We start from the raw sequence: 24,031 nt of genomic DNA, 5'->3' as shown, positions 1-24,031 counted from the left end.
AGGAAAGAGAATATAAGGATACTTTTTTTTAAAAGTTTGGTAAAACAGTGCTACTGTATGAGTGAAAACATGGAAAATCAACAAAAATAGCTCAAGAGAAAAATTCGAAAACCACTCTTATGGGTCAGATTAACTCGAAAGACCAGCAAAAGTCAATATCGCAATAAAACATAATTTATTTACAATGAAATATAATAAAGAAATGTACAATCATACAGTTACAGTCCAAACATAGAGTGTTTGTCATTAACTGGTACATTGTCTTTAAATAGAACCGTGATGTTAACATTCTGAAGTCCAGCCCCCCTGTGTACGCGTCTTCTAGCCCCCCCCCCCCTTCCCGCAAAAAACTAACTATATATCCAGCAAATTTTGGAATTGTAAGCACGAGAATTCACTAGATCACCCTGGACGTAACGATCATGATTATACAAATTAAGTTCAACAATATTCTAGAAATGACACTTTAAGACTCACAAGAAACCAGAACGAAGCCATTCATTATAAACACAATGAGACTGTATAATACTACACAACACCACATGGAGAAGTACAATCGAAAAAGAAGGAAAAGCAGCCGGTTGGCAAAGATGGAATATGCCACCAAAGCAGGTGGCCAGGGATAGAAAGAAATGGAAGGAAGGCATAGCATTCTTATGTGCCTTCTGGCGGGAAGCTAGAGTGAGGTATCTTTAGCATTCTGTACCCTTTATATGAATAAAGATTCCAGTTCTTTCCATGGGGTTTCTTTTTTATTTTTCTTAACCTTATATGTGTCTTTCATTTTGTACTTATTTTGAATTTGTGTTTGAATAAAGGTATTTTCACAAAAAAATTTGAGGTCTTTGCTTTGTTGCGACCATGATTAGCCCAACTGCTATAAATATTTGCGTGCTCAAAAGTGCAAGATGTCTGTGTTATAGAGTACAAATATATGGTATTTGAAGTGTAGTATTGCCATTAAAAAGAGTACAAGCAAACGCTATCACATGAACGCCTTCAGGGTCAAACATTACCTCTGTACCAACAATATTATTTTTCTTTTGATCAAAAGATGATTTCTTACGAATCACATGAGATCAGACGACGAGGGGCTTTCGGTACCCTTTGTTCAAAATATGAAATATCATAAAAATTAAATGAAAATGTTTTTCGAATTTCAAAGTATGTGTAAATCATGAATTTTCTCATGTGTCACGATTTTGAGCATATTTTCTTTGAATCATCATTCTTAAACCCTTCGTCGTGATCGGCGTGTCTGAAATTCAAAAATCAATGTAATAATTACACTGTATCACTCGAGTGTCAATAAACATGGTCATAACCTTTAATGATGTTTCTTTGAACCAAGTAGCTGGCACAAAATAGTAGAAAACATGAATATGTTGACATTTTTCTTAATTTTACCAGTGTATTCTTTCGAAGTCAGGGAATTTACTTTTACATATTCCACAGACATGGAGATGCAGCAGAATTCTGACATTTTTTCAGAGTTTGAAATTAATCGGCTCGGAAGTCCTTTGATACAGTGTGCCGCCGTATGTGCACAGTCAGGGATGTGTTATGGTGTGGAACTTTGTAACACAACCCCCAAACGCTGTCGACTTTGGGAGAAGGAATTCACAAACAACGGGTCGGGTCCAGTAGCGACCAAGTGCTCGCGTTATACAAAGGTACATGTATGGCTCACACTTTCTTATTCTTTAGTTTAATATTATTGAAAACTACTTCAAAAGAATTGAATTGCAATTCTTAACATGAATGTTTTTCGAATTTTTTTTTTATCAACTTCGTGTACAAAATTACAAAGTTTTTATGTACAATGAAAACTTTGAAGAAAGCAATATATCCATGTTTTACAAACAATAATATCATTTGAAACCAGATGCTGTCGTAAGTTAAAAATAGTGTTTACCTCTTAATGTACTTTTTCTCCTTTTCACCTTCGTAAAAAAAAAATATATATACAAGTATCAAGTTGAGCATGGAATGCTCATGTAAGCGTGTGGCCCATTAGTACATGTATAAAATTCATAACCAATCTGAGATTAAAGAATTTAATGAAGCATAAATTCTTGTTAAAAAGGAGTCTTGGAAAAACATTGATTTTTTTGTTGAAATTTTGTCCCCAATTGACCTCCTGGATAAAAATGAAAATTCAAACCTTATGGCACATCTTCCACCAAATTAAAAGATGATTTGGCTCTGCGTAGAATGCTAAAAGGCTTCTGAGAAGAACATGTTTAATTTTTAAAAGAAAAATATGTTTTAGCTTAAAATCTCCTTCCCTATGAAAATGAAAATTCCAAAACCCCATTGCATATCTACAGGACAACACAAACCATATTCCAAAAGGTGATTTATATACTGCATAAAATGTAAAAGAAGCTCAAATAATCAGATTTTAGTAGAGAAAAATTTTGCGACCCAAATGCCCCCAGGGTGATTTTGAAAATTCTGTGTAATTGGACTGGACATCACCAATCATATTTCAGATGTTGAACTGGCTATAATACTTGGAATGTAAGAGAGATTTTAAAACGAGGATGCGCAGAAGGACGAACCGGAATAACATTAATCCCGAATGTTCTTAAGGAAATGCTTATATAATTACAGAAATGCATTGCTTTCCCCCTGACAATTGAACTGTTAACAGGAATATCAGAACACATTTAGTCTAGGTAGAAAATAAATTGCAAGTACCAAAATCTTAAAGTCGCATAATTCTGCCACATAGAGTGTATAAAAGTTTGTCGTTCTGTATTAGAAATATGGTGTTAATGTCCCAGGAGGCGAAAAGTAATATTTCATTGTTCAAGTATCAAACCATAATCTGCCAACATTTGAAACTCAACACAATGATTCTCCAAGCACGGAGAGACTTAAACTCCTGAACATACATCTTCATTATGATTATTGATTTTAAAAAAAAGTAAAATATGGCATTAAGCTACCACCGCTCAAAAGTTTTTTTCACAATAGCCTATTACTACAGGTAATGATTTCGTGGCATGATTAATTAAGCTTTCAATATAAACTGCATGGGTCTATGGATTCATGAATGAAACAAGTAAGAAAAAACTCATCAAGAGTCAACTACTATTTCATCAAGTCTACAGATTATGATACCTGCAGTTTCAAAAGAAAGTTGAAGTATATTGTTGCTATCCCGGTCTGTTCGTCCGTCAGTATATCTTCTTTCTAAAACTTTTTTTTTCTTTTATAAAAACCTGGTTTCAACAACTCATTTTTTACACAGAAAACAAAATCATATTTTGAAATATAATTGGTAATGACTTGCATTGTAAATGTGCAATAATGGAATTTTCATAAGGTCGTTTGGAATGGCGCGTAAAACGTTGCAATATTAGATAAATCTTGTGTTATATTTGATAAAACTTGTTATTCATATTCGAAAACTTGTGATTCATATTCTTAAAGTTGAATTATATTCAATGATTGATAGTCACATTCGATAACCTTGTGATTTGTATGCGATTATCCTTTGATTTATATGAATTATGAAGATTACGACCAGTAACCAAGCTCAAAAGTCCATTTGAACATTTGGAGCAGCTAGAGCAAACACGGACCTCAAAAACATCAGAGGTGGGATCAGGTGCCATTGGTAAGTAAGAATAACACTTGCCATGACCTCCTTGTCATGATCAGACAAACGGAAATCCGTAGAAGATTCATTGTGAAAATAAAGGCGTAACAATTTGAATGAAAAACATCGGTCACCATTGCACTCAATGATATACTGTATTTGCCAACAAAGTCATTGTGTCGATCATAGAATTTGTGATATCTTGACTTTAAATGAGACTGTTGATATCCTTGTATCACCAACTTATTTGTTAATAGTTTGCCTCGTTTTAGAAATTGTTCGTACGTAGAACATGCTCTTGCGTATCGAATCAACTGGGAGACATAAACTCCATTTGTAGGTGATAGTGGTATATTCTATATAAATAAGGAAAGTTTAGGATAGAAAAGTTGCCGTCATCACGTTTATCATTATCATTCGTTTTTTTTATCGATCATGACAAGGAGCACACGGCGTGTATGACAGGTCGGCAGGGGATGCTCACTCCTGCATGGCACCTGATCCACCTCTAAATTTTGAGGTCCGTGTTTCTCTGCTTCATAAGAATACAAAATAAGTCTGTTAATAATGGGGCGCAATTATAATCCACGGGAATTCCAACAAATTGCTGGAAGACTTAACTTCTCGCAAAAGTACAGATATTGTCAATTAGAAACCCATGCATCCTCTTAGTATCAACTATGGCGTACTTGTGTGTTAAAGCAGAATTTGTTTAACAAAATAATTTGACAAAGTATGTAAATTTGTGAGTTCCATTTTTATTAAAAAAGCAGGTGTCTATGAGGTCAGAAAGCCTGGATTTTAATTTATCGTTGGGAATGGTTGTATAAAGTGTTGAAAAGTCGTACGTTTTGATGTTATTTCATTTTGGTCAAATTTTGTGATTTCCTTGGAGTTTTTAAGTATCCACATTTGATTAACACCGTTTCTCGAGTATGTCGTTGTACAGTATTCTTGAAGTTTCTCTTTTACTGCTGTTAATATCTTGGTGAGGATTATTTGAGGGAACCCGCTATGTATCTTTTTAGTAGGAATATTTATTTAGTTTAGGAATTCTAATACATGTATAGGTATAGTAATTCCAATTCAATTTGACTGCTGGGTATATTAAAAATATTTAAAACTAGCATATACGATCTTGAAGGATTCCCTCCTTAGAAAAGAAATTATAAGTTGGATTACCACTTATAGAATTAAATCCAAATACAATTAAAATATTGAGACTTACAAAGACAATGTTGTTACCTGCTTTGTCAGCTGGTACAAGTACATATTGATCGTGAAATCTATTTAATTCTTTTTTCACTTCTGAATTAATGAAAACAGAAAGATAGTTGGTTTTCATGTTGTCCCTCAACCGTTTTCAACATTCATGACCAAGTGTCGATGTTTTCTTTTTCATATTTGTCCCGATTAACGCCTGGCGTAATCTTTGACAGAATTCATGATACATGTATTTATGAAATTTTGAATAAGTGATTTAAGGTCCTCATTATTAACTATATTTACCAGTAATGACGTGTCCAGCAGACCTGCAGTTGTAGGGTGAAGAACATGAACACGTAGGAGGATTATATTTCAGATGTTTGATATCTAGCCATTGTAGAACATTTTTTGTAATTAAAAAGTTTGGAAGCAAAAGTCGATGAACATTTTTGAGAAATACAAGGTGTGGACTTCAATTTGAAATATTAAAAATTAATACCGTATGAGTAGTATTTTTTAGCTTTTTGGCATCATGAGCAAGAGTGTTGATGCTAAAATAAACAATTCATTCTGTATCGGACGTAAGACTTGTTTTCCCTGGCATTATACAATCACTAAAAGAAATATACATGTGTACTGATTTTCAAGAACAAATCGCTAAATTTGTGTCTCGCTTAAAATTCAGTTTGTATAGATATTCATACTGCAGAACGTGTTGGTATGCAAAAACTTGTTATTCGACAATCTTGTAATTTGCAGGCGAAAATCTTGTGATTAATATGGGAAAATTTGATACATGTATTAATATTCTAAAACTGTTATTGTATGCAGAAAGTTGTTATTCATATTCGAAAATCTTGTTACATGTATTTATATGCGATAATCTGATAATACGAGATTTCGCATATAATTAACAAGATTACAAATACGAATCACAGATTTTTGCATATATGAATAACAAGTTTTCGAATATGAATATCAACATTTCGAATACAAATCACAAGATTTCGCATATGAATAAAAAGTTTAGGGATATGAATAACAATTTTCGAAGATAAATCACAAGATTTAGAATATGAATCACAAGATTACAAATATGAATAGCAAGTTTTCGAATAAGAATAACATGATTTTTAATATGAACGACAAGTTTTATCAAATATAACACAAGATTTGTGTAGTAATACGACATGTTACAATAGATTGAGCCGAAAAAATGTATTTACGAAAACCTTGTTACCAGAGCTTCTCTTACATTTTATGCAATGTCCAAGTCATCTTTAGGAATTTGATTTGCTATGTCCTGCAGATGTGTAAAAAAGTTGCAGATTTTTCATCCGGGAGGTCAATTGAGGCCGCAAAACAAAATTTTGAGTACTTTTCTCCAAAATTTTACGCATGCCAAAAATCTTTTTGAATATGATGGTGGTGTCCTGTGGATAAACTGAGCGGCCAGTTGAGACCGAAAACTACATTTTACGCAGTATCCAAATCATCTTTTCGAATTCTATGAGTGGGGTCCTGCAGATTGATGAGCAATAAGTTTTCAGACCTCATTTTCATCTAAGAGGACAATTCGAGTGAATTGATTTTAACAATGTTTTTCCCATGTTCCCAGAACTCTACTGCATCTTTCGCAATTCAAATACATACATACATACATACATATCTATCTATCTATCTATCTATCTATCTATCTATCTATCTATATATATATATATATATATATATATATATATATATATATATATATATATATATATATATATATATATATATATATATATATATATATATATATATATATATATAATGTGGTTTGTGTTGTCCTGTATATCTGAAATAAGGCTTCAGAATTTTTATTTGGTATAGGCCAATTTGAGGCCAAAATTTAGAAAACACCTTTTTAAACACAGACATCTTCTTTCCAAAACTCATTTCAAAAAAATAATTCAAGCTTCATGTAAAATAATTCTTCTTTTCCCTTATTTAATTGAAGTCATTCCATATTGAAAGTTCATTCAAATATCAAATATAGAGTTTTTCAATTTATTTTTCATTTTCTTCAATCCACAGAAAATCAAGAAAGCTAATGGTGAGTACAGGCAATTATTAAATTCGTATAATTATTACTCTGTATTTATTTGAACGAATAAATAACTGTATATATATTCACACAGTTAACATTTACAACAGGACCTTTCCTTGTTGCATACAAATTAGAGTCATAAGTACGAATGGATCACTTTATTTGTTGTTTGTTTGTTTATTCTTTGTCACATCGTATATCTTTTGAATCATGATCGAGAGACTAGGCTTTGATGAGAATTTAAGGTCATGCATAGACCCTTTTAAAAATACCAAACCTTCTTACTCAATGACCTCCGTGTTCACCTTTTCATTTTAAGTTTTCATTTTTTTTAGCTTAATATTTCTTTTAAACCATGGGAAGTGGGATGCTTATATTAAATACGCATATATTTATTACTTGACTTTCAGAAGATACTAGGATAAGCTACCCTTTTAATATGACCTTTGACCACCTTTCTATTTTCGATATTTTCCCATCCTTCGACATTATTAACTTGTATATTTTTTTTTTGTCATGTGACCTTTACGTAAGAATACTTCAATAACCTTTTACCTGACTTAGATTTATACTTATAAGAAAATTATACTAGTGTAAAAGTTATACAATCACTTCAAGCTAATGATAGGAATGTTATATTTAGGCCATTATTAAAAATATTTTTGTTTGATGTACTCCGACCCCATATATCTTCAAAAGGTAGTTGGTTTTTTATTTATTTTTTTTATTTTAGGAATTATCAAACACAATGATAAATTTTACGAAAAATCACAGATTTACACATTTATTCTCCATGACTCTTACCTAAACTTCATCAGCATAGTTTGTATGTTTGTAAAATACAGCAAAAACCAAAAAAGACAGATGGATCCTAAAACTTTTTTAAAAAAGCAAGTCAGACAAACTGTATTTTTCTATAAACGGAAAAAAAATATTAAAAACTGAAGTACTGAAAAAAAAAGATCGGGTAGGGGCAAGTTTGATGAGTCTGTCGGAGTACATCAAACAAAGAAAATATATTGTTGGCCTTAGCGCGCGCGTGCGTGTGTGTACAGCTTAGATACAAAACTACTGATTTCACCAACCATCATAATGACCGCTATGAGTCTGTGATATTTTGTCCTGCTAGATTATGGCCAGACTTTTTCCAGATTATCCCTATTTAGTTTTCATGTTGTTTACCGTTTACATTACTATCGCATGCAGCAAGTGTGTTTCTTTGAACAATATTTTAGCAGTGCAAACATCTCTTTAATTAAAACTGTCCAAAATTAATTTCATGTTTGCTGTCACCTTCATTCGCGTGTAGATTTCGAAGAAATTGCTGTTTTGAAAAAAAGAAACAAATTCCCCATTGAAAAAAAAATCTTGTTTGCTTTTACTTTTAGCAAGTAAAGTGTACATTCCGTATAGGAACAGTCAGAATTCACAGGCTCTCCAGGAAGTTTATTTGGGACTTGTATTGATCAATTTTTAACCATCAGGAAAAAAAACCAAATGAACAATATGCTTATAGGTACATGTTGAACAAATACATGCACTTGTATTCGCAGTGTTTTGATTCATGTGAGCCGTGCAATAAAATCTCATGTTTAAGGTTCCTCTCCCTCCCTAGCTAGTAGGTTTTGATTTTTTTTTTTTAGGAAACGTCAAACGTAGAATTAATTTCACACACCGTAAATCTGTAATAAAATTAATATTTATTGATCATTTTCGTAATCTATAATATCAGATTTGTGTAATAAAAGACCCTGAATATTTGTGTATCGTTTAATTTATTAAACATTATATCGTCATTTTGTCTGGAAATGTGTATGCCATAAAACAAACAGATCAATATGTTGTGACTGTACAGCATTTGTTAAGAAATATGGACACTGATGTCATTTGATCACTACTGCATGTGCAATAATAGAATGAGACTTGCATGAGGCTACATGTAGGTGGCATACATTACTTGAAAAAGACAAAGAAAGGTTAATCAGATATTACTACTGAGGGAAGACAACCATAAATTATAATCGGTTTTCTACTGTACAGTAATTGGAAAATATTGTGACCGGTTTTACTTTTGTCTAGTGTTTTATAAAATTATTGCTCTTTTGGGGGTAATACAACGATTTTGCTAAATAGAATAAGTAGAATATCCACCAAGCATGAAAGCCAAGGTCAATATCTATTTCGAATTTGGTTGCTAAATAGTGATAGAGACTGAAAATGCAATAATTGTTTTATTATATGACTCCTTAATTACCAAACCTTGCCATCTTTCTTAAGTTTACATTTGTTGAAGTCGCAGCCCAATGCAAAGAGAGAAGCGGGGTTAAAATAAACATATCCCTTTGCATTAATTTGGAATTTTTTGATTTCTTTTTGATCCGATATAGGAAAACAATGTATGTTCACTTGGAAGTCGGGTTGAGTGAAATAATTTCATAACCGATTGAATTAATTTATAAATCAAAGAAAAAACAATCATTGTAAATGTTATTTTCAAGGTGAGGTGCAGGGGACATAAAATTTCAAAAATAAATTGTATCAATTTTGAAGTTCTCGATGTATTTTACGATCTAATGTAGAAAAATAATAAATGTCATGTTCACCTGGAGGGTCTCGTTTAGGTGAACATTTCGGTATTATTATATGACTGAATAATTCCAACCTGTCTGATTAGGTAAGATCCAACAAAAACAAAATATTTTTTCTACATCGCACCAAAAAAAAATAGATTAAGAAATTCCAAATAAGGACAACTAGTTGTGCTTATTTTAACCCCGCGAATCCCTCTGCTATTGTCCTTGGCTAGGATTTCAGCAAGATGCTCAACGAATTTGCATCATTTAAAGAGGTTCGTTCCTGAGCTTTGGAGCAGATTTTTGTCTTGACGTCTATTTAAAAAAAAATGCATAATGTTTAAGTTTTTAAGTTCTTACAATAAATTTGGACTCTACAATGCTAATTAAACTACATTCAATTAAACCCCCATGATCGGATTCCATTCTGAAAGCATAAAATGAGGAACTATATTTTGTGGGGAAAGGGTTATTTTTAGAAGAAAATAATCAATTTTTCTCTTTAGAAGTAATTTAAGTATTTTTAACTTTGGATTCCTATTTTTACATGCAGCCTACACAAAGAGTTATTTGTGCAGTGAAATGTTTTATGCTGGTCCTAAATACTGTATATATTAAAGTAACTGTCATGAATTCCATCATCATATTTGACAAATATAGCAAAAATGTTGTGAAAGTGCCTTAAAAAAAATAGAACAATTAAGCTCAAAATTAACAATCTTTTAGTAATATCTAAAAATTAACGTCACAGACCCCCATTTTTAATTTTCTTTTCTGAATATATAAGATAATTTTAACCATTCTGCTTAAATTCAGAAAAATGTCATTACTTTCAAATGATTATATTGCTTGTTAAATTTTTAATGCCAAAAATGACATTTTTTGAATGCAGAAACGTCAAATAATTGATTAAGTATTTTGATATTTTTTTGTTGTCACGAATTTTAATGTGACTATTGAAGATGAAAAAAGACTATGATTGTTCCCATAATTTATTTGGATAAAAAATATTAGAGGAAAACCTTTGAAAAATAGATTTGTGTGTTAGACGTAATTACAGTGCTAAAAGGTCATATGGAATGCTCCTTAGTGCCAAAAGAAGCGCATTGATTCTCATTTTTTGTTTTGATTTTTAATTAAGCTATGTGTATAGATTCTAAAAATATACTTGATAAAAAATTCTCAATACTTTTGATAACAGGATCCAACCTCCTTAAAAATTGAATCATATAGTAAAACAATTATTGCTGTTTTTCATTCAATACTATGTTATAGCAACCCTTGAAGTACGTGTTCAACTCGCCTTTCGGGCTCGGTGAATATTGTATACTCCTCAGGTGACTAAATTATGGTACTATCCTCAAAAAGCAATAATTGTTAATTATCTCGACAATCTGCAATCTAAGCTAATCAGAGAGTTTTGAATTATTCAATCATATAATAAACCACATAATTGCCCTCTCTATTTCTAGGACCTGTAAGAGGCAATACAAATTCATATTGTACTTATTTATTAAAAATCTTGTTTTCGGTGTCAATAAGTTTCCTAAAATGTATATGATTTTACCAATTTCACTAAAACCGATTCTATCAGTATATGATTGAATGATTCCTAGCTTTTTGATTGAATGAAATCCAGCACTCTAGAAATCATAAATAAATTATATTCATCTGCATTTCAGAAAAAATGCGACATAAAATTTTTTCAACATTCGACCAAAAATAGTCGGGAACTTCTAAATTACATGTAATAAGATGTGTTCTGTTTATTTTCTTCATTCGATGAAATCTGGCTACCTGCGCTTTGTTCGACTTGGACTTCAGCATATGTAAACGTTACAACCAAGAAATATGTCGAAAGTTGGCAAACAAATTTGTATCCATTTCATCAATGAATCATATGACAATACAATTAGTGCTTTTTTTTTGGTTCAAAACAAGGAATGAGCAGCCTTAAGCTTTGAATTGTGCTTGTTGATCATTGTACTCCTTGGGTAGCTTTCAAAAACAGCAATAATATGTGCACTCAATTTATGCATTGTATTGTTTTAAGATTTTGACAATCTTTCTTTACAATTACAGAATGCTCCGATTCATGTGCTTGCTTTGACTCTACAGGTGTTTATAATCTAACTGTTGATGGAAAGTTTATGGAAGTTAAGTGTTTCCGTGGAAACTACATGTGGACTGTGAGTAATTGACTACATTTTGTAGTTTGTAACTCAATAAAAGTATGCAAAGGAATTAAACTAACCATTTATGATATAAAATCTAAAGATATACCGAAGTTTTAATGACTGTGCTGCACTGCATCCATCAAAGACGAATTTCTAGTTAATCAACCTTTAATCATCCAAGCACATGTAAAGACTATTGATACATCTACTATATAACGTTTATAATTTATCTACACATATTTTATTATATATTTTGAAACACAAATTAGTCCGATGGTGGTAGAAATCATGCAAAAATTAAATCATAAAAAACAATAATTATTAGATTTTAAATCAATCTTATACAACGTTTTACGTTGTATGTTATACAAGGTTTTACGTTCTGTGTTAAACAATGTTTGCGGATGAATTGAAAAGGAGTGCCGAAAAGTAAGGTCACATCGACGTCTTTAACATTATTTCCGTGAAGCGTTAATTAAAACCTAACGCTGTGATTATCTTAATATTTTAGAAAGTATTTTATAAGATGATAAATAATATAATAGATAGGGGTACTAGTATTAAAATTTTCTTGATATCATTTCAATATTATATATTTTATAGAGGTTGTGACATTACTTTTAGATCAACCATCGTAGGCCAGGTTGAATGTTATACAATGTTACGTTGAATTTACATTGTAGGGTATTCAAAGTTTTTTTGTTTCAATTTGTAGGTTATACAAAGAAGAATGGACGGCTCTGTGTTGTTTAACAGGAGTTGGTCCAGTTACAAAAATGGATTTGGTTCCTTACTTTCTGAATTTTGGCTTGGTAAGATTAAATTTAAAACGCAAACATAGTAATGGCGATCACACTTACCTTTCCAATAAAATGTAAGTTACGATACCTGAAATGCTACCTGGATCACTGGCACACAGGTAAAATATATATAAATTAAATTATATATATTGATAAAGTAACAGTTTCCCCTATAGGAAAAATAGCAAAGTATACTTTGATCTGATAAGTTCGATTTCTTCATCATTTGATTCAGGCGAACCAGGGCTCATTTTTCCGTTGGGAAAAACTATATGCGAGGGGATTCTATGATACAACACCAGATTTACGAGGATCCACTATTATATATATATATATATATATATATATATATATATATATATATATATATATATATATACAGTGCCCACTGTCCAATCCGACAACTGTGCAATCCGGCACACTGGACTTTCCGACCTCATATTTTATTCCCCAAAAAATCTTTATAATTTACATAGAATAAAACACTGTATATTCCGACCACTGTACATTCCGAATTCCGGCGCTTTTTTGTCAACAGAACTAGATAATTACTTTATGATTTCACCTGAGTAATCCGACATAATTACACTGGTGTACCGTAATTAGCCGCTGGCCAGGTAACATGAACGTCCCGTTTGGTGATAAGATTGGTCTTCTTAGAGAGTAGTTAATTACACGTGCGAGTTTGAAAGTGTTTATCTAAGCATTAAATGAACAGTTTTTGAAATTCAAAATTAGGCAATCATTTCTCTTTGTAGTTATCAATTTTATTCTCGCATTGACAAAATAGCATCCACGCCACAGAAAAAAAAAATAGTACATGATATTTAGATCGCCTTTACCTTACAGAATAAATAAGATTTTTAATTTCATTAAAATAAAATATGCAGTCAGAGTCCTTCGTAAAGCCATGTAATGAAAATAAAAAACGAGTACGGCGAACTACTGTGTAAAATGTACACAATACACAATTTGAAGGCAGCATCTTGTCTAATGGAAAACGTTTCATTTCCGAGTTAATATACACTGAATAAAGCGAGGCTGTGCACATAAAAGATTAGCTGGAAGCAAAAACTACCGCGTTAACTTGTCCATTAAATTTTAAAATATAACCAATACGTCTGTTTGATTAAAATTCAATCGCAATCACCATGTTTTAGAGTTTTGTCCCGTTCGTATAAAAAGTCGCGTGACGTTATTAATAGCACAGTCAATGTTGAGAAATAAACAATGACGAAAATCTGTTGAAAAAAAAAATAATACCACTGTGTAGAGAAGGTAGACGAAATATTTACTTTCATCTACTGCACTGTCAATTAAAGTAAAAATTAAATTGCAACATCGCGAAGCCATCGGCAGTTCCATCTGTTTTGTCCATGAAAAAAAAAATCATCGTATATTACTACAGAGTTACTAATTCTGTGTCACAAACGCTGTTTCTCAAAGAAATGCTAATCGGGTATATTTTATACAACAAAGAAACACACAATTATGCAAACACTATGCCAATTAAATATACGTGTACTTTAAACCTATTGAGAAATGATTTTTTTTTGTATGAAGTCATCTGACACTAATGATAATGCTTAGAAATATTCAACACTGGATAATCCGACACACTGCCTAATCCGACATTGATTTTATTTCCCGCAGCATGTCGGATAAGACAGGTTTCACTGTATATATATATATATATATATATATATATATATATATATATATATATATATATATATATATATATATATAACCTGTATTAGGCTTTTTATCACGATTAGTTTCAGGTTGTTGTTATGAGAGTAGCAATAAACCTGATGTAACTTATATATGGTGAACTGCCTGAATTAATTTGTATTTAATACAAGTAATCTTGAAGTCTTGGCATAAGTTAGCTTTCATTTTACTTCACCTGAGCTGAGATCTCAGGTGAGGTTTTCTGATAAGATTTTCTACAACGTCCCTCTGTAAACCATTTATTGACTTCTCCGGAGACGCAGTGTCAGCATCAGCTTAAATAGCCCAAAGCATCCTCGGGTAAAGGAATTCAGATTTTTTTTTTTCAAAAGAAGAGCCACGAATCCCGAAGCCCATTTAGAACTATTTTTGATTTCGATATAACGAATTGTCGAATTGTTATAACGAACGATTTCAACAAATATGTTATAACAAATTTAATTCGTTATTACAAATTCAAAAAATTATTATAAGGAGTTAAATTGGTTATAACAAAATCGACAATTTGTTATATATCGAATTCAAAAGTATTTTTTACCTACCTACCAACCTAGTCCTTGTTATACCCGTGGGTACATAGGGCAAGGACTAGATTTCTCCACTTCTCTCTTGAGCATTTTTTCCAGTTCTCCTCAAGTTAGTTTGTGGTCTCTCATTTCATTTTCCACAGTCCTTTGCCAAATGTTCTTTGGCCGACCAGGTTTCCTATTCCCTTCTGGTGTCCATCTAAGAGCTACTTTGGTGATGTTGTTGGCTGGTTTTCTTAACACATGCCCTTTCCATCACCATCTCCGTTTTGTCAATAAAGTTCTGATATCGTCTGTGTTTGCTTTCTCATGGAGTTCCACATTGGTAATTTTATTTGGCCAGAAAATCCTCATGATCTTTCTGAGGCATCCATTGTGGAAACTAGAAAGTATGCATGTGTCTCCTGTCATTCTCCAGCATTCTGCCCCATAGAGTTGGACAGACAGGACGCAGCCGTTATACATTCTTATTTTTGTCCTTCTACTTAGTCTGGCCTTTATATCTTTGTCCGCACTCCCATCTGATGTTACTATACTGCTAAGATAGGTAAATGTTGTTGTGTTGCTCAGGTTATTTCCATCTACCTGTATTCTTGCTGGTTGCTTGGTGTTTAATGACATAACTTCAATTTTCTTGGTATTGCTCTTCAGTCCAATTTTTTTCTGCGTTACTCTGTAATTTTGATGTTTTACTTTGCATATGCTTTTCTAGATGTGACAGTAAGGCCAAGTCATCTGCGTAGTCTATGTCCTCAAGACTGGTAAAAAGAGTCCATCTTATTCCTGTGTTGTCGCCACTAAGGTTTGATTTCAGTACCCAGTCTATTGCTAGTATAAAAAGGAGAGCTGACATCACACAGCCCTGCCTCATGCCAGATTTTACTATGAAGCATGCATCTGTTGAGCTGCCTATAGAGCAATTAAGCTCCAAGTAAAAACCTTTAATCAGTTCTACTATATCTTTGATGATATTCCATAATGCCTTAAGATCTTCCACAAGCTTTCTGTGTATACTGTCAAAGGCTTTTTCAAAATCTATAAAGTTTATTATAAGCTGCCTTTGCCACTCTGTACATTGCTCTATAATGTTTCTTAGGGTAAACACCTGGTCACAACAGCTTTTTCCTTTCCTAAAACCTGCTTTCTCTTGTCTTATTTTGGCATCGACTGCAGTCTTAATTCTGTCGATTATTATTCTGCTGAAAATCTTACTAGGTACTGATAGTAAAGTGATGCCCCTCCAGTTATTGCAGTTAGTTAGATCTCCTTTTTTTTTGGCAGTTTGATGATATTTCCTTTGGACCATGTCGTAGGTATTGTGTTATTATTCCAGATCTTGGTGAATAATGGGTGTACAATGTGAGCTGCTAGGTTTGGATCTTCTTTAAATAACTCTGCTGGCAGTTGGTAATTTCCAGGTGCTTTGTTGTTCTTAAGGGATGTTATTTCTTTGTATATTTCAGCTTTAGATGGTTCCTCTGTTTCAATTTCTAAATCAGTGTCAGATTCCTGTATGTGTGTCAGCTTGTTAGGCTCTGGGCGATTCAACACTTCTTCAAAATGTTCTCTCCATCTTTCATCTTGTTCTCTTTCAGATGTAATAAGCTTGCCTTGCTTGTCTTTCACAGGCAAGTTTGTTTTTCTTTTCCTTCCACTCAACTTTTTTGTTATTTGATAGAGATCTCCCATTCTATGTTCAGAAGCAGCTTTCTCAGCTTCTCTTGTCATACCTTCTGTAAAGCTTTTACGATCTTTCTTTGTTGCTTTCTTTACATCTCTATTAAAATTGGAATATTGTTCTCTTAGTTTCCCTTTTATTCTTTCAGAGTGGGTGATACATAACTTAGTTTTAAGGTCTTTTCTTTTATCAATGATTTTCCAAGTATCTGGTGTAATCCATTCCTTATGTACCTGCCTCTTAAACCCTAGAATCTTCGTTCTTGTTTCACCGAACAAGTTGCAGATTTTACCCCAGTGCTCGTCAACCACTTCCTCATTTTCAACATCACCATATTGCAAGACCTGAAATCTGTTCTTAAGCTATAATCTAAGGTCTTTTCTCACTTTGTTTTCTCTTAGCTTGCCTGTATCTATTCGCCTAATGTTGCTTTTTGGTGCTACTTTCATCAGCTTGAGGGTTATGTTGACAGTAACAAGGTGGTGATCACTTCCAACATCAGCACCACGCTTCACTCTTACATCTAGTAAAGATATTTTCCATTTTCCATTGATAGCAATGTGGTCGATTTGGTTTTTATCTCTCCCTCCAGGTGACACCGATGTGAGTTTGTGTATCCCCTTATGCTGGAACAGTGTTCCAGTGTTCCACCAATGACCATGTTGTTGTTTCCACTGAATTCCGTAAAGTATTTGCCATTCTCATTCATACTTCCACAGTCATGCCTCCCTATAACTCTTTCATAACCGACATTATCGCTTCCAACTTTTGCATTGAGATCTCCCATGATGATCGTCAGATCTTGCTTTGAAATTCGGCCTGTAGAGCCCTATAGAATTCCTCTTTAATCTCATCTTCTGCTTCATTTGTAGGGGCATAGACCTGTATTATAGATGTCTGTACAGGATTTGTTTTCAGTCTTACTCTGATGATTCTTTCGTTTACAGGGTAGTATTCTACTAATGCTTTTGCTGCTGTTTTACTTAGGATGATTGCTACTCCCTCATGATGTTGATTGTCCCCTCTTCCAGAGTACACAATAACTTCACCTGTACTGGCAATATTCTTCCTACAATTTGTCCATCTACACTTACTTATGCCTAGTACATGTAACCTGTTTTCCTTCATCTCTCTCAGAACTTGAGCCTGTTTACCTGTTTCATACATTGTACATACGTTCCAGAAACCGACTCTCAGTTTAGTTTGTGTGTTCAGTATACTTCTCGTGTGGACAGCTTCCTGTCGGGTTTCACTGTTCACAGTCAAACATGCAGTATTCTGCTGGTACGCTGAAAACTCGACGTTAGTAGAAATATTTCTAGTCCTTGTTACCGTAATCGATGGTTTTAAAGGAAGGGGAGATTACCCTCTTGCCCAACCCCCAACCTGGAGGACCAGGGTAATTTGTTTATGGTTTCCTTCCATTAGATCTATGGCTTTCCATGGCTGACGAGTCTAGATCTGCCCGTGATTTTTAAATTAGAGTTTAACTTCTAGGTAACTGCCTTACCCCGCCAACGCCCTTACCCTAGCGGATTTCTGTAGGGTTTACTCCTTAGCCTTTCCTTCTCCCAAAGGCAATCACAAGGCAGCAGTTTGTTGCTATGTACCCATAGCTGGGGACTAGGATTGCAGGCACCAGGGCATATCCACACACCGGTGGGCCATGCATGCCGTGCATTTAGGGGCCTAGTCTCCTCCAAGACCTTGTGGTTCTGCTTAGGGGCGCAAGGTACCCAATTTCTATCTGCTACCTCGAGGAGGATCCCATTTCTGGGCCACATAGGTCTAACTGTGGAGAGGCTGTACCTGGCAGGGAAGACTTACCTTTTTTGCTTCCTTTTCACAGCAAACTGCTAGCCAGGGATGGTGCTGAAAGCGAGAGTGACAAGCACAGACACAGACAACACACACACTCTGCGCATCACACAGCTTTTATAGCAGACAAAAGTATTTTTAATAGGTCCTAAAAGGGCTTCCGTATAGTCTCTCAATGGGATATGATTAGGAAACAGTGATTCGGTTGAGTCATGTTATAATCTTTTTCTCAAGAACCACCGGACCAGAACAGAGGAATATCAATGAAAATAATCTGATAAACATAAGTTCTTATTTTTTCAAATTCCCGAGGTTGGGTATTTCCACAATTGAGTATCAAAGTATTCATGGGAATATACATGAAAAAGTATTTTTAAAGCTTCTAAAGAACAGAATGACAATGATAAGTCAAATGAAATTATAAGCATCCTCAGGTATCGCAGATCTAGAGGTAGGGGATGGTTAGGGTGAATACACAATATGATTTATTCTTATATGAGAATATATAGGAAATTAGTTAAGCATTTTTTCCGAAGAGTTGTAGGGCCACTTTAAGTTGTATAACATTCCCTAGTGTGTGGATTTATTTACCCTCAAATTATGGACCCTATGGTTAAGGTAGGGCTAAAATTGGGGATCAGGCTCTGGGGCCATAAATCTGAGAAAAGCTCATTTTTGATCTCGGTCTCACGTTTACAAAAGGAATTAATAGTGGAAAAGTGAGATGATTGAGATAAAAAGTGAGCTCGTCTAAGGTTTGCGGCCCAGGAGCCAGATGGTATACAAGAACAAAATCATTTTTAAAAATCCTCTTCTCTGAAACAGGAAGAGCATGTAAGTATATACTAGTAATTCTCATAATGAAGCACCCTCTTGATTCAAGTTTGGTAATGTCATGATCCTTTGATTTTCACAATGTGGGGTCAATTTTTTTAATATGTGAATAAAGACTGGAAAATTCTTCTGAAGAACAGCAGGGCCAAGGTGACCCAAATGAGCGTTGTGGCCCTGGGGCCTTTTGTTTTAAGGAGACACGACCTTAGCTCAAATAACGTATCCTTAAACAGGAAATGATAACATCCATCTGTTAACAAAGAATGGTCTAACTTACCTGCGGATCGATCTAAAGAATTCTACTGGAGAATGGAACTACGCAGAGTACAGTAACTTTTCTGTGGACACTGAGGAAAATAAGTATAAACTCACTGTTTCTGGATACTCTGGAGAAGCAGGTAAAACATTTTGGACAATTTAGAAGTATATAAAATACTATATAAGCGATATTTATTCCTTTTCCACCTTAATCATGCTAAATTCATATAATTGATAATCCGTTTATATGACTATACGAGGGAAAAGCTAATGTGAAGAATGAATGCTTGTTGGATTTAAATCTATCCTTAATCCTCTGATTTCTTTCTTTAAATTTTTTGTTAGGAGACGACTTTTCATACCATAATGGCATGTACTTCACCACCTATGATGCTGATAACGATATGAGTGACACGATCACGTGCTCCATGAACAATCACGGGGGATGGTGGTTCAATAATTGCTATAAAGCGAACCTGAACGGAGAATACGACAGCAAACTATATAAAGCTGGTGTTGTCTGGTATTCCTGGCTCGACGAGTCCTTGAAAGAAGCCAGAATGATGATTCGCGAACCTTAGAATGTACTGTATAATAGTGAAGTGAAAAACTGCTAGCGAAAACTTTAAAAATTATACTTTCAGGTCTTTTTTTGGGGGGGGGGGCAGAGTGCCATTTTTTCATGCAACTGTATTTGTATCATATTTGTAATATTTGCATTACATGTGACGTACACTGCAATAAACAATCACTTATTTACTTTTTAATTTATTGTGTTGAACGTAATTTACCAAAAGAAAACAAAAACTAGCATTTGTTGATTCTTTAAACTAAAAGGTACATATTTATGCACTATTTCGTTGTAAAGCGCTTTGGCTAAATACTTCCCTGAATTACAGGTCTGGTATACACATTTCTTTCACACTTTTTAACTAAGTAAATCAATAAAACATACTCGGTCTGTTCATGTTATAGTACCATCTTTTAATATACATTTTCTTCTGTGTAAAATAGATATTTCAAAATAAAATGGAGCTCATCTTTTATGTCATTATGAGCACAAAGCAAACAAACTCTATAGGTATCGAAACGTATTGAAAGGCCACCCTTTTGAAATGTGTGATATGAAAAAAAATACATATAAACATCACAAATCATTCGTTAAACCTTGTATATTAAATTATTATTACTTTGTTCAATATCATGCCAAGAATTCTCGTCCGATTTCGACACTGTTAAACTCAACAGTAGTGGAATTCACACTAATCACCGATAATTTCCCCGAGAGAGGTTAGAGACAAATAATGGCAGCGGCTTTAAGGGAGTAGTCTATTTAGTTCAAGCCTACAGCTTCTAAACGAAGAGTCGAAGAAACGTGAGAGCACCTACGATGGGAATATTGATATTTGATCAAGTTCAAAGGTCTTTGTAAACAAAGAGTGCAAATTTTCCATACAAACTAAATAGTACCGTCTTTGCATTTCTTGAGTATTTCATTTAACTGCACTAAACTTATTATCATAACTCATTCAGGACATCAAACGACTTAGATGAAAGGTTTATAAGAAAATCTACATTCTTATTTAAAACTAATCATGTCTCCAAAAACTATTTTCCTTTCCGCACTACTTTGGTTGTCCAAAATGTCTGCCTCCCTTAAACCCAATTTTTGCTTTCTAATAGAAGAAGAAAAGTAAAGGGGTCGCAATTTCGAAATTTGCATTTGTTTAAATTTATGATTTCATTTATTACTTTGATGTTTTAAAATTATTCTATTATCTATTATTTTTGTTTTTTTAGCGCACGTGATATGACCCCCCCCCCCCCCTCAGTGAAAAGTAGTGTGCAATCAGAAGTTCGAAACTTATTCAAAGTAGTGTTGTCAACGAGTACCCGGCTAACCGGTTAATCGTCGAGCCTAGAATGTCACAAATACTACCGATTTGTTTTGATTACAGTTAGTTTTTACAGTTTATGTAATTGATGGCTTTGATTGCAAAGGGGTATACAAGTTTAGAAGGGCGTTTAAAAGACCTGAGTTTATTACAATTACCTTACTTATACTGTGCTAGTCCGCAGTACAGGATTAAACGAGATGCCGCCACAGCCATCAAAAGCATAGAATCAGAATTTTTTTTTAAAGAATTGAAATACGTAAGGTGTAAAATATGTGAAATGGAATTAATATACGTATAAGATAAGTTAATTCTACGTTCAACGTCACCCCTAAAATTCAAAACCTACGAGGGAGGGAGGAAAAAATAAACAAAAATTTTAAACAAATATTTATTTATTAACATTAACCTTTTCAGTACATAAAACACTACCGAGTAATAAAAGTATTAGATTTGATACATTGTATCTAAGTCTAAGTCAGTTTTGCATTACACAAATAAAAGTTTTTTTTCCTTGGTAAACAATTTAGCTTGCACTGGATGAAGACCAGAAGTGCCAAATGTCCAATGGATTTATATCACTACATACATGGTAAACTGCATGGTTAAATGCTTCCTGTTGTGGAAATAGTTAACTGCTATCTACAATTAAAATCACGATGACAATATTTATTACATTCTTATATTAAAATTGAACATTTATGCTATGTTTTTCTGTTATTTCCATTGCACTAGCATTTGTTTTTTAAAGTGAAGATAAATAAATGTTTTATTATGGCTATAAGTTTATTTTACTTTAACTTCCACATACAAAACAGGGTTGTTAGAAAACCCCCATCCACCCTCATTCCTTAAATCTATCTTTCACTTGAAAGTCATTGTCTTCTGTAAGCTTCTTCCTGCTAAAATGTTGCAGATGTCTAAATTTTCATTCCTTTTAATTATATAGTTACATAAATACTACTACATGTGTATTAATAACAACTTACTTTTTCTTTTAATTTTATAGGAATTCGAATATTTTAAGATGACACTATTAAACAAATTTAAAGTGATATAGCTTACTGTATATTGCAAAATATAGTTTTTTTTCCAACACAATCTGCATTTAAACTAAAAATCTTAGCAATATCTAATACAGTGAATGGTTCAGCAAAAATAATGACGAACTGGGAGTCTGTGATCTGATAACTGATATAAACGCTCACCAAACCAGACGTTTTCCTTACTTAAATATAAAATCACCTTTGACTTATACATGTATCTTATTTTATAATCACATACAATTTACATCACCAGTTTTCTTCTTGTAAGACACCGACTAGGATTTCACAGCACATTTTCTTTCACATATGGATATTTTAAATTTCGAATTGTTTATTTTTCAGAAGACGTACGAAGTATTTCGCGTAAACCTACGCGCGCGGGTGACTTCAAACGTAGAATTAACTTTAGGCAGCCTTAGAAAAAAATAGCTTTGAGACCAGCGATGCATAGAAAGGACACGTCGCAAAAACAGCCAATTATTACGGGATATTCGACAACAAATTTACTTAGAAGCTTTAGTGTTTTTGTAATTATAAATAAATAAATGAAGAAAATGTATATATACAGGGTATTTGTGTTTTATATAGGTTGGCATATACTGTATATTACACATACTACGAGCAAGGATGTTTATAGGTCTAAAGAAAAGCCATCCGAGTAACCGATTACTCGATCGGAAAAGTTTGCGAGTAACTGCTTACTAAAAATCGCCCGATTTGACTACACTAGTGAAAAGGCGTCTGTTTTATGAACTTCTTTCCTAGTTTTACTTTAAAATCTTTAAAATTTAAGATCTATTCCTCAAAGCTGCTGACATTAATTGCATCGTGCTACTCTTATAGGAAATCCAATCATCATTATTTGAGATCATTTCCTCGTAGCAGGTTTTCAAAACACAATTATCAATTATACTTAACTTCGCCCATTACTTAAAAATCCTTATTTATATTTAAACAAAAAGAGGTACTCTTATTCATTCACAATACGAAATAAAGTTGCTACCATTGGTCAAAAAACCTGACACTTTCCTATAAAAATTAACATGATTTTTTTCTACATCTCCAGCTTTTTGCCATCTCCAAATTTCTGATCCATATGAAAGTTTGCTGATTACATGGGCAACAAATACATAACATTATGTTTCTTCATTAAAGATATGATTTTTCTAGACACGCAAAAACTGAAAATAAGGGGTTTCTGTTCTGTTCTGCAACATGTTTTTGTGTCTTTAAAAACTTATCAATATAATTAAATAACATACCAAGATAATCAAATTTAGCGACACTATAATGTAACCCATTGTTACATCGTACTATGGAAGCGTATTACAGTCATTCTACAAAAACATGCCCAATTAAGAATTTTTTATGTCGCTTACAAATTTACCGTTGTAATATCTTAACTATGAATTTAAAGATCGATTTCAACTCTAAGACTTAACATACACACATGGTTTTGTAAATATTTACCAAAGACTTGATCAAGCATTAACTTCCGTAACATTACCTTAAATCAATGGTATATTGAAATTGTTGTAAAAAGTTAACGATACCAGATTTGTGCACAATATTTTTTTTCAAGTTCACTGATAAGCCCTTTAGAGAATTATGATATTCATTTTGCTATCTGAAACAATTATTTTTTCATGGTTTATACGCTGAATTGATTCATTTATCGTAGAATGGCTGATTAGCATTTTGTCATTTTACAAGTGTAAAATGTACACTTAGAACTGTAAATTTTACACTTTAATCTGCAGATTTTACACTTAATTCTGTAAAATTT

At 33.1% G+C, this 24,031-nt stretch overlaps 1 protein-coding gene across 1 annotated transcript; it reads left to right on the top strand.

Annotated features, from left to right (window-relative positions):
• Positions 1 to 1,378: 1,378 nt before the first annotated feature.
• LOC133205863 (ficolin-1-like) lies at positions 1,379 to 20,044 on the top strand. The gene is made up of 6 exons (XM_061341748.1): positions 1,379 to 1,673; positions 6,893 to 6,911; positions 11,561 to 11,667; positions 12,371 to 12,467; positions 19,280 to 19,444; positions 19,650 to 20,044. The coding sequence occupies exons 1-6, from the start codon at positions 1,383 to 1,385 to the stop codon at positions 19,883 to 19,885; spliced, it is 915 nt and encodes a 304-aa protein (XP_061197732.1). The 5' UTR covers positions 1,379 to 1,382; the 3' UTR covers positions 19,886 to 20,044.
• Positions 20,045 to 24,031: the final 3,987 nt, after the last annotated feature.

Source organism: Saccostrea echinata, unplaced genomic scaffold (genome assembly GCF_033153115.1).
Source record: "Saccostrea echinata isolate AGI-Se365-2 ecotype Australia unplaced genomic scaffold, CSIRO_AGI_Sech_v1 ptg000054l, whole genome shotgun sequence".
NCBI lineage: Eukaryota > Metazoa > Mollusca > Bivalvia > Ostreida > Ostreidae > Saccostrea > Saccostrea echinata.
This window is presented reverse-complemented; position numbering and strand designations above follow the sequence as displayed.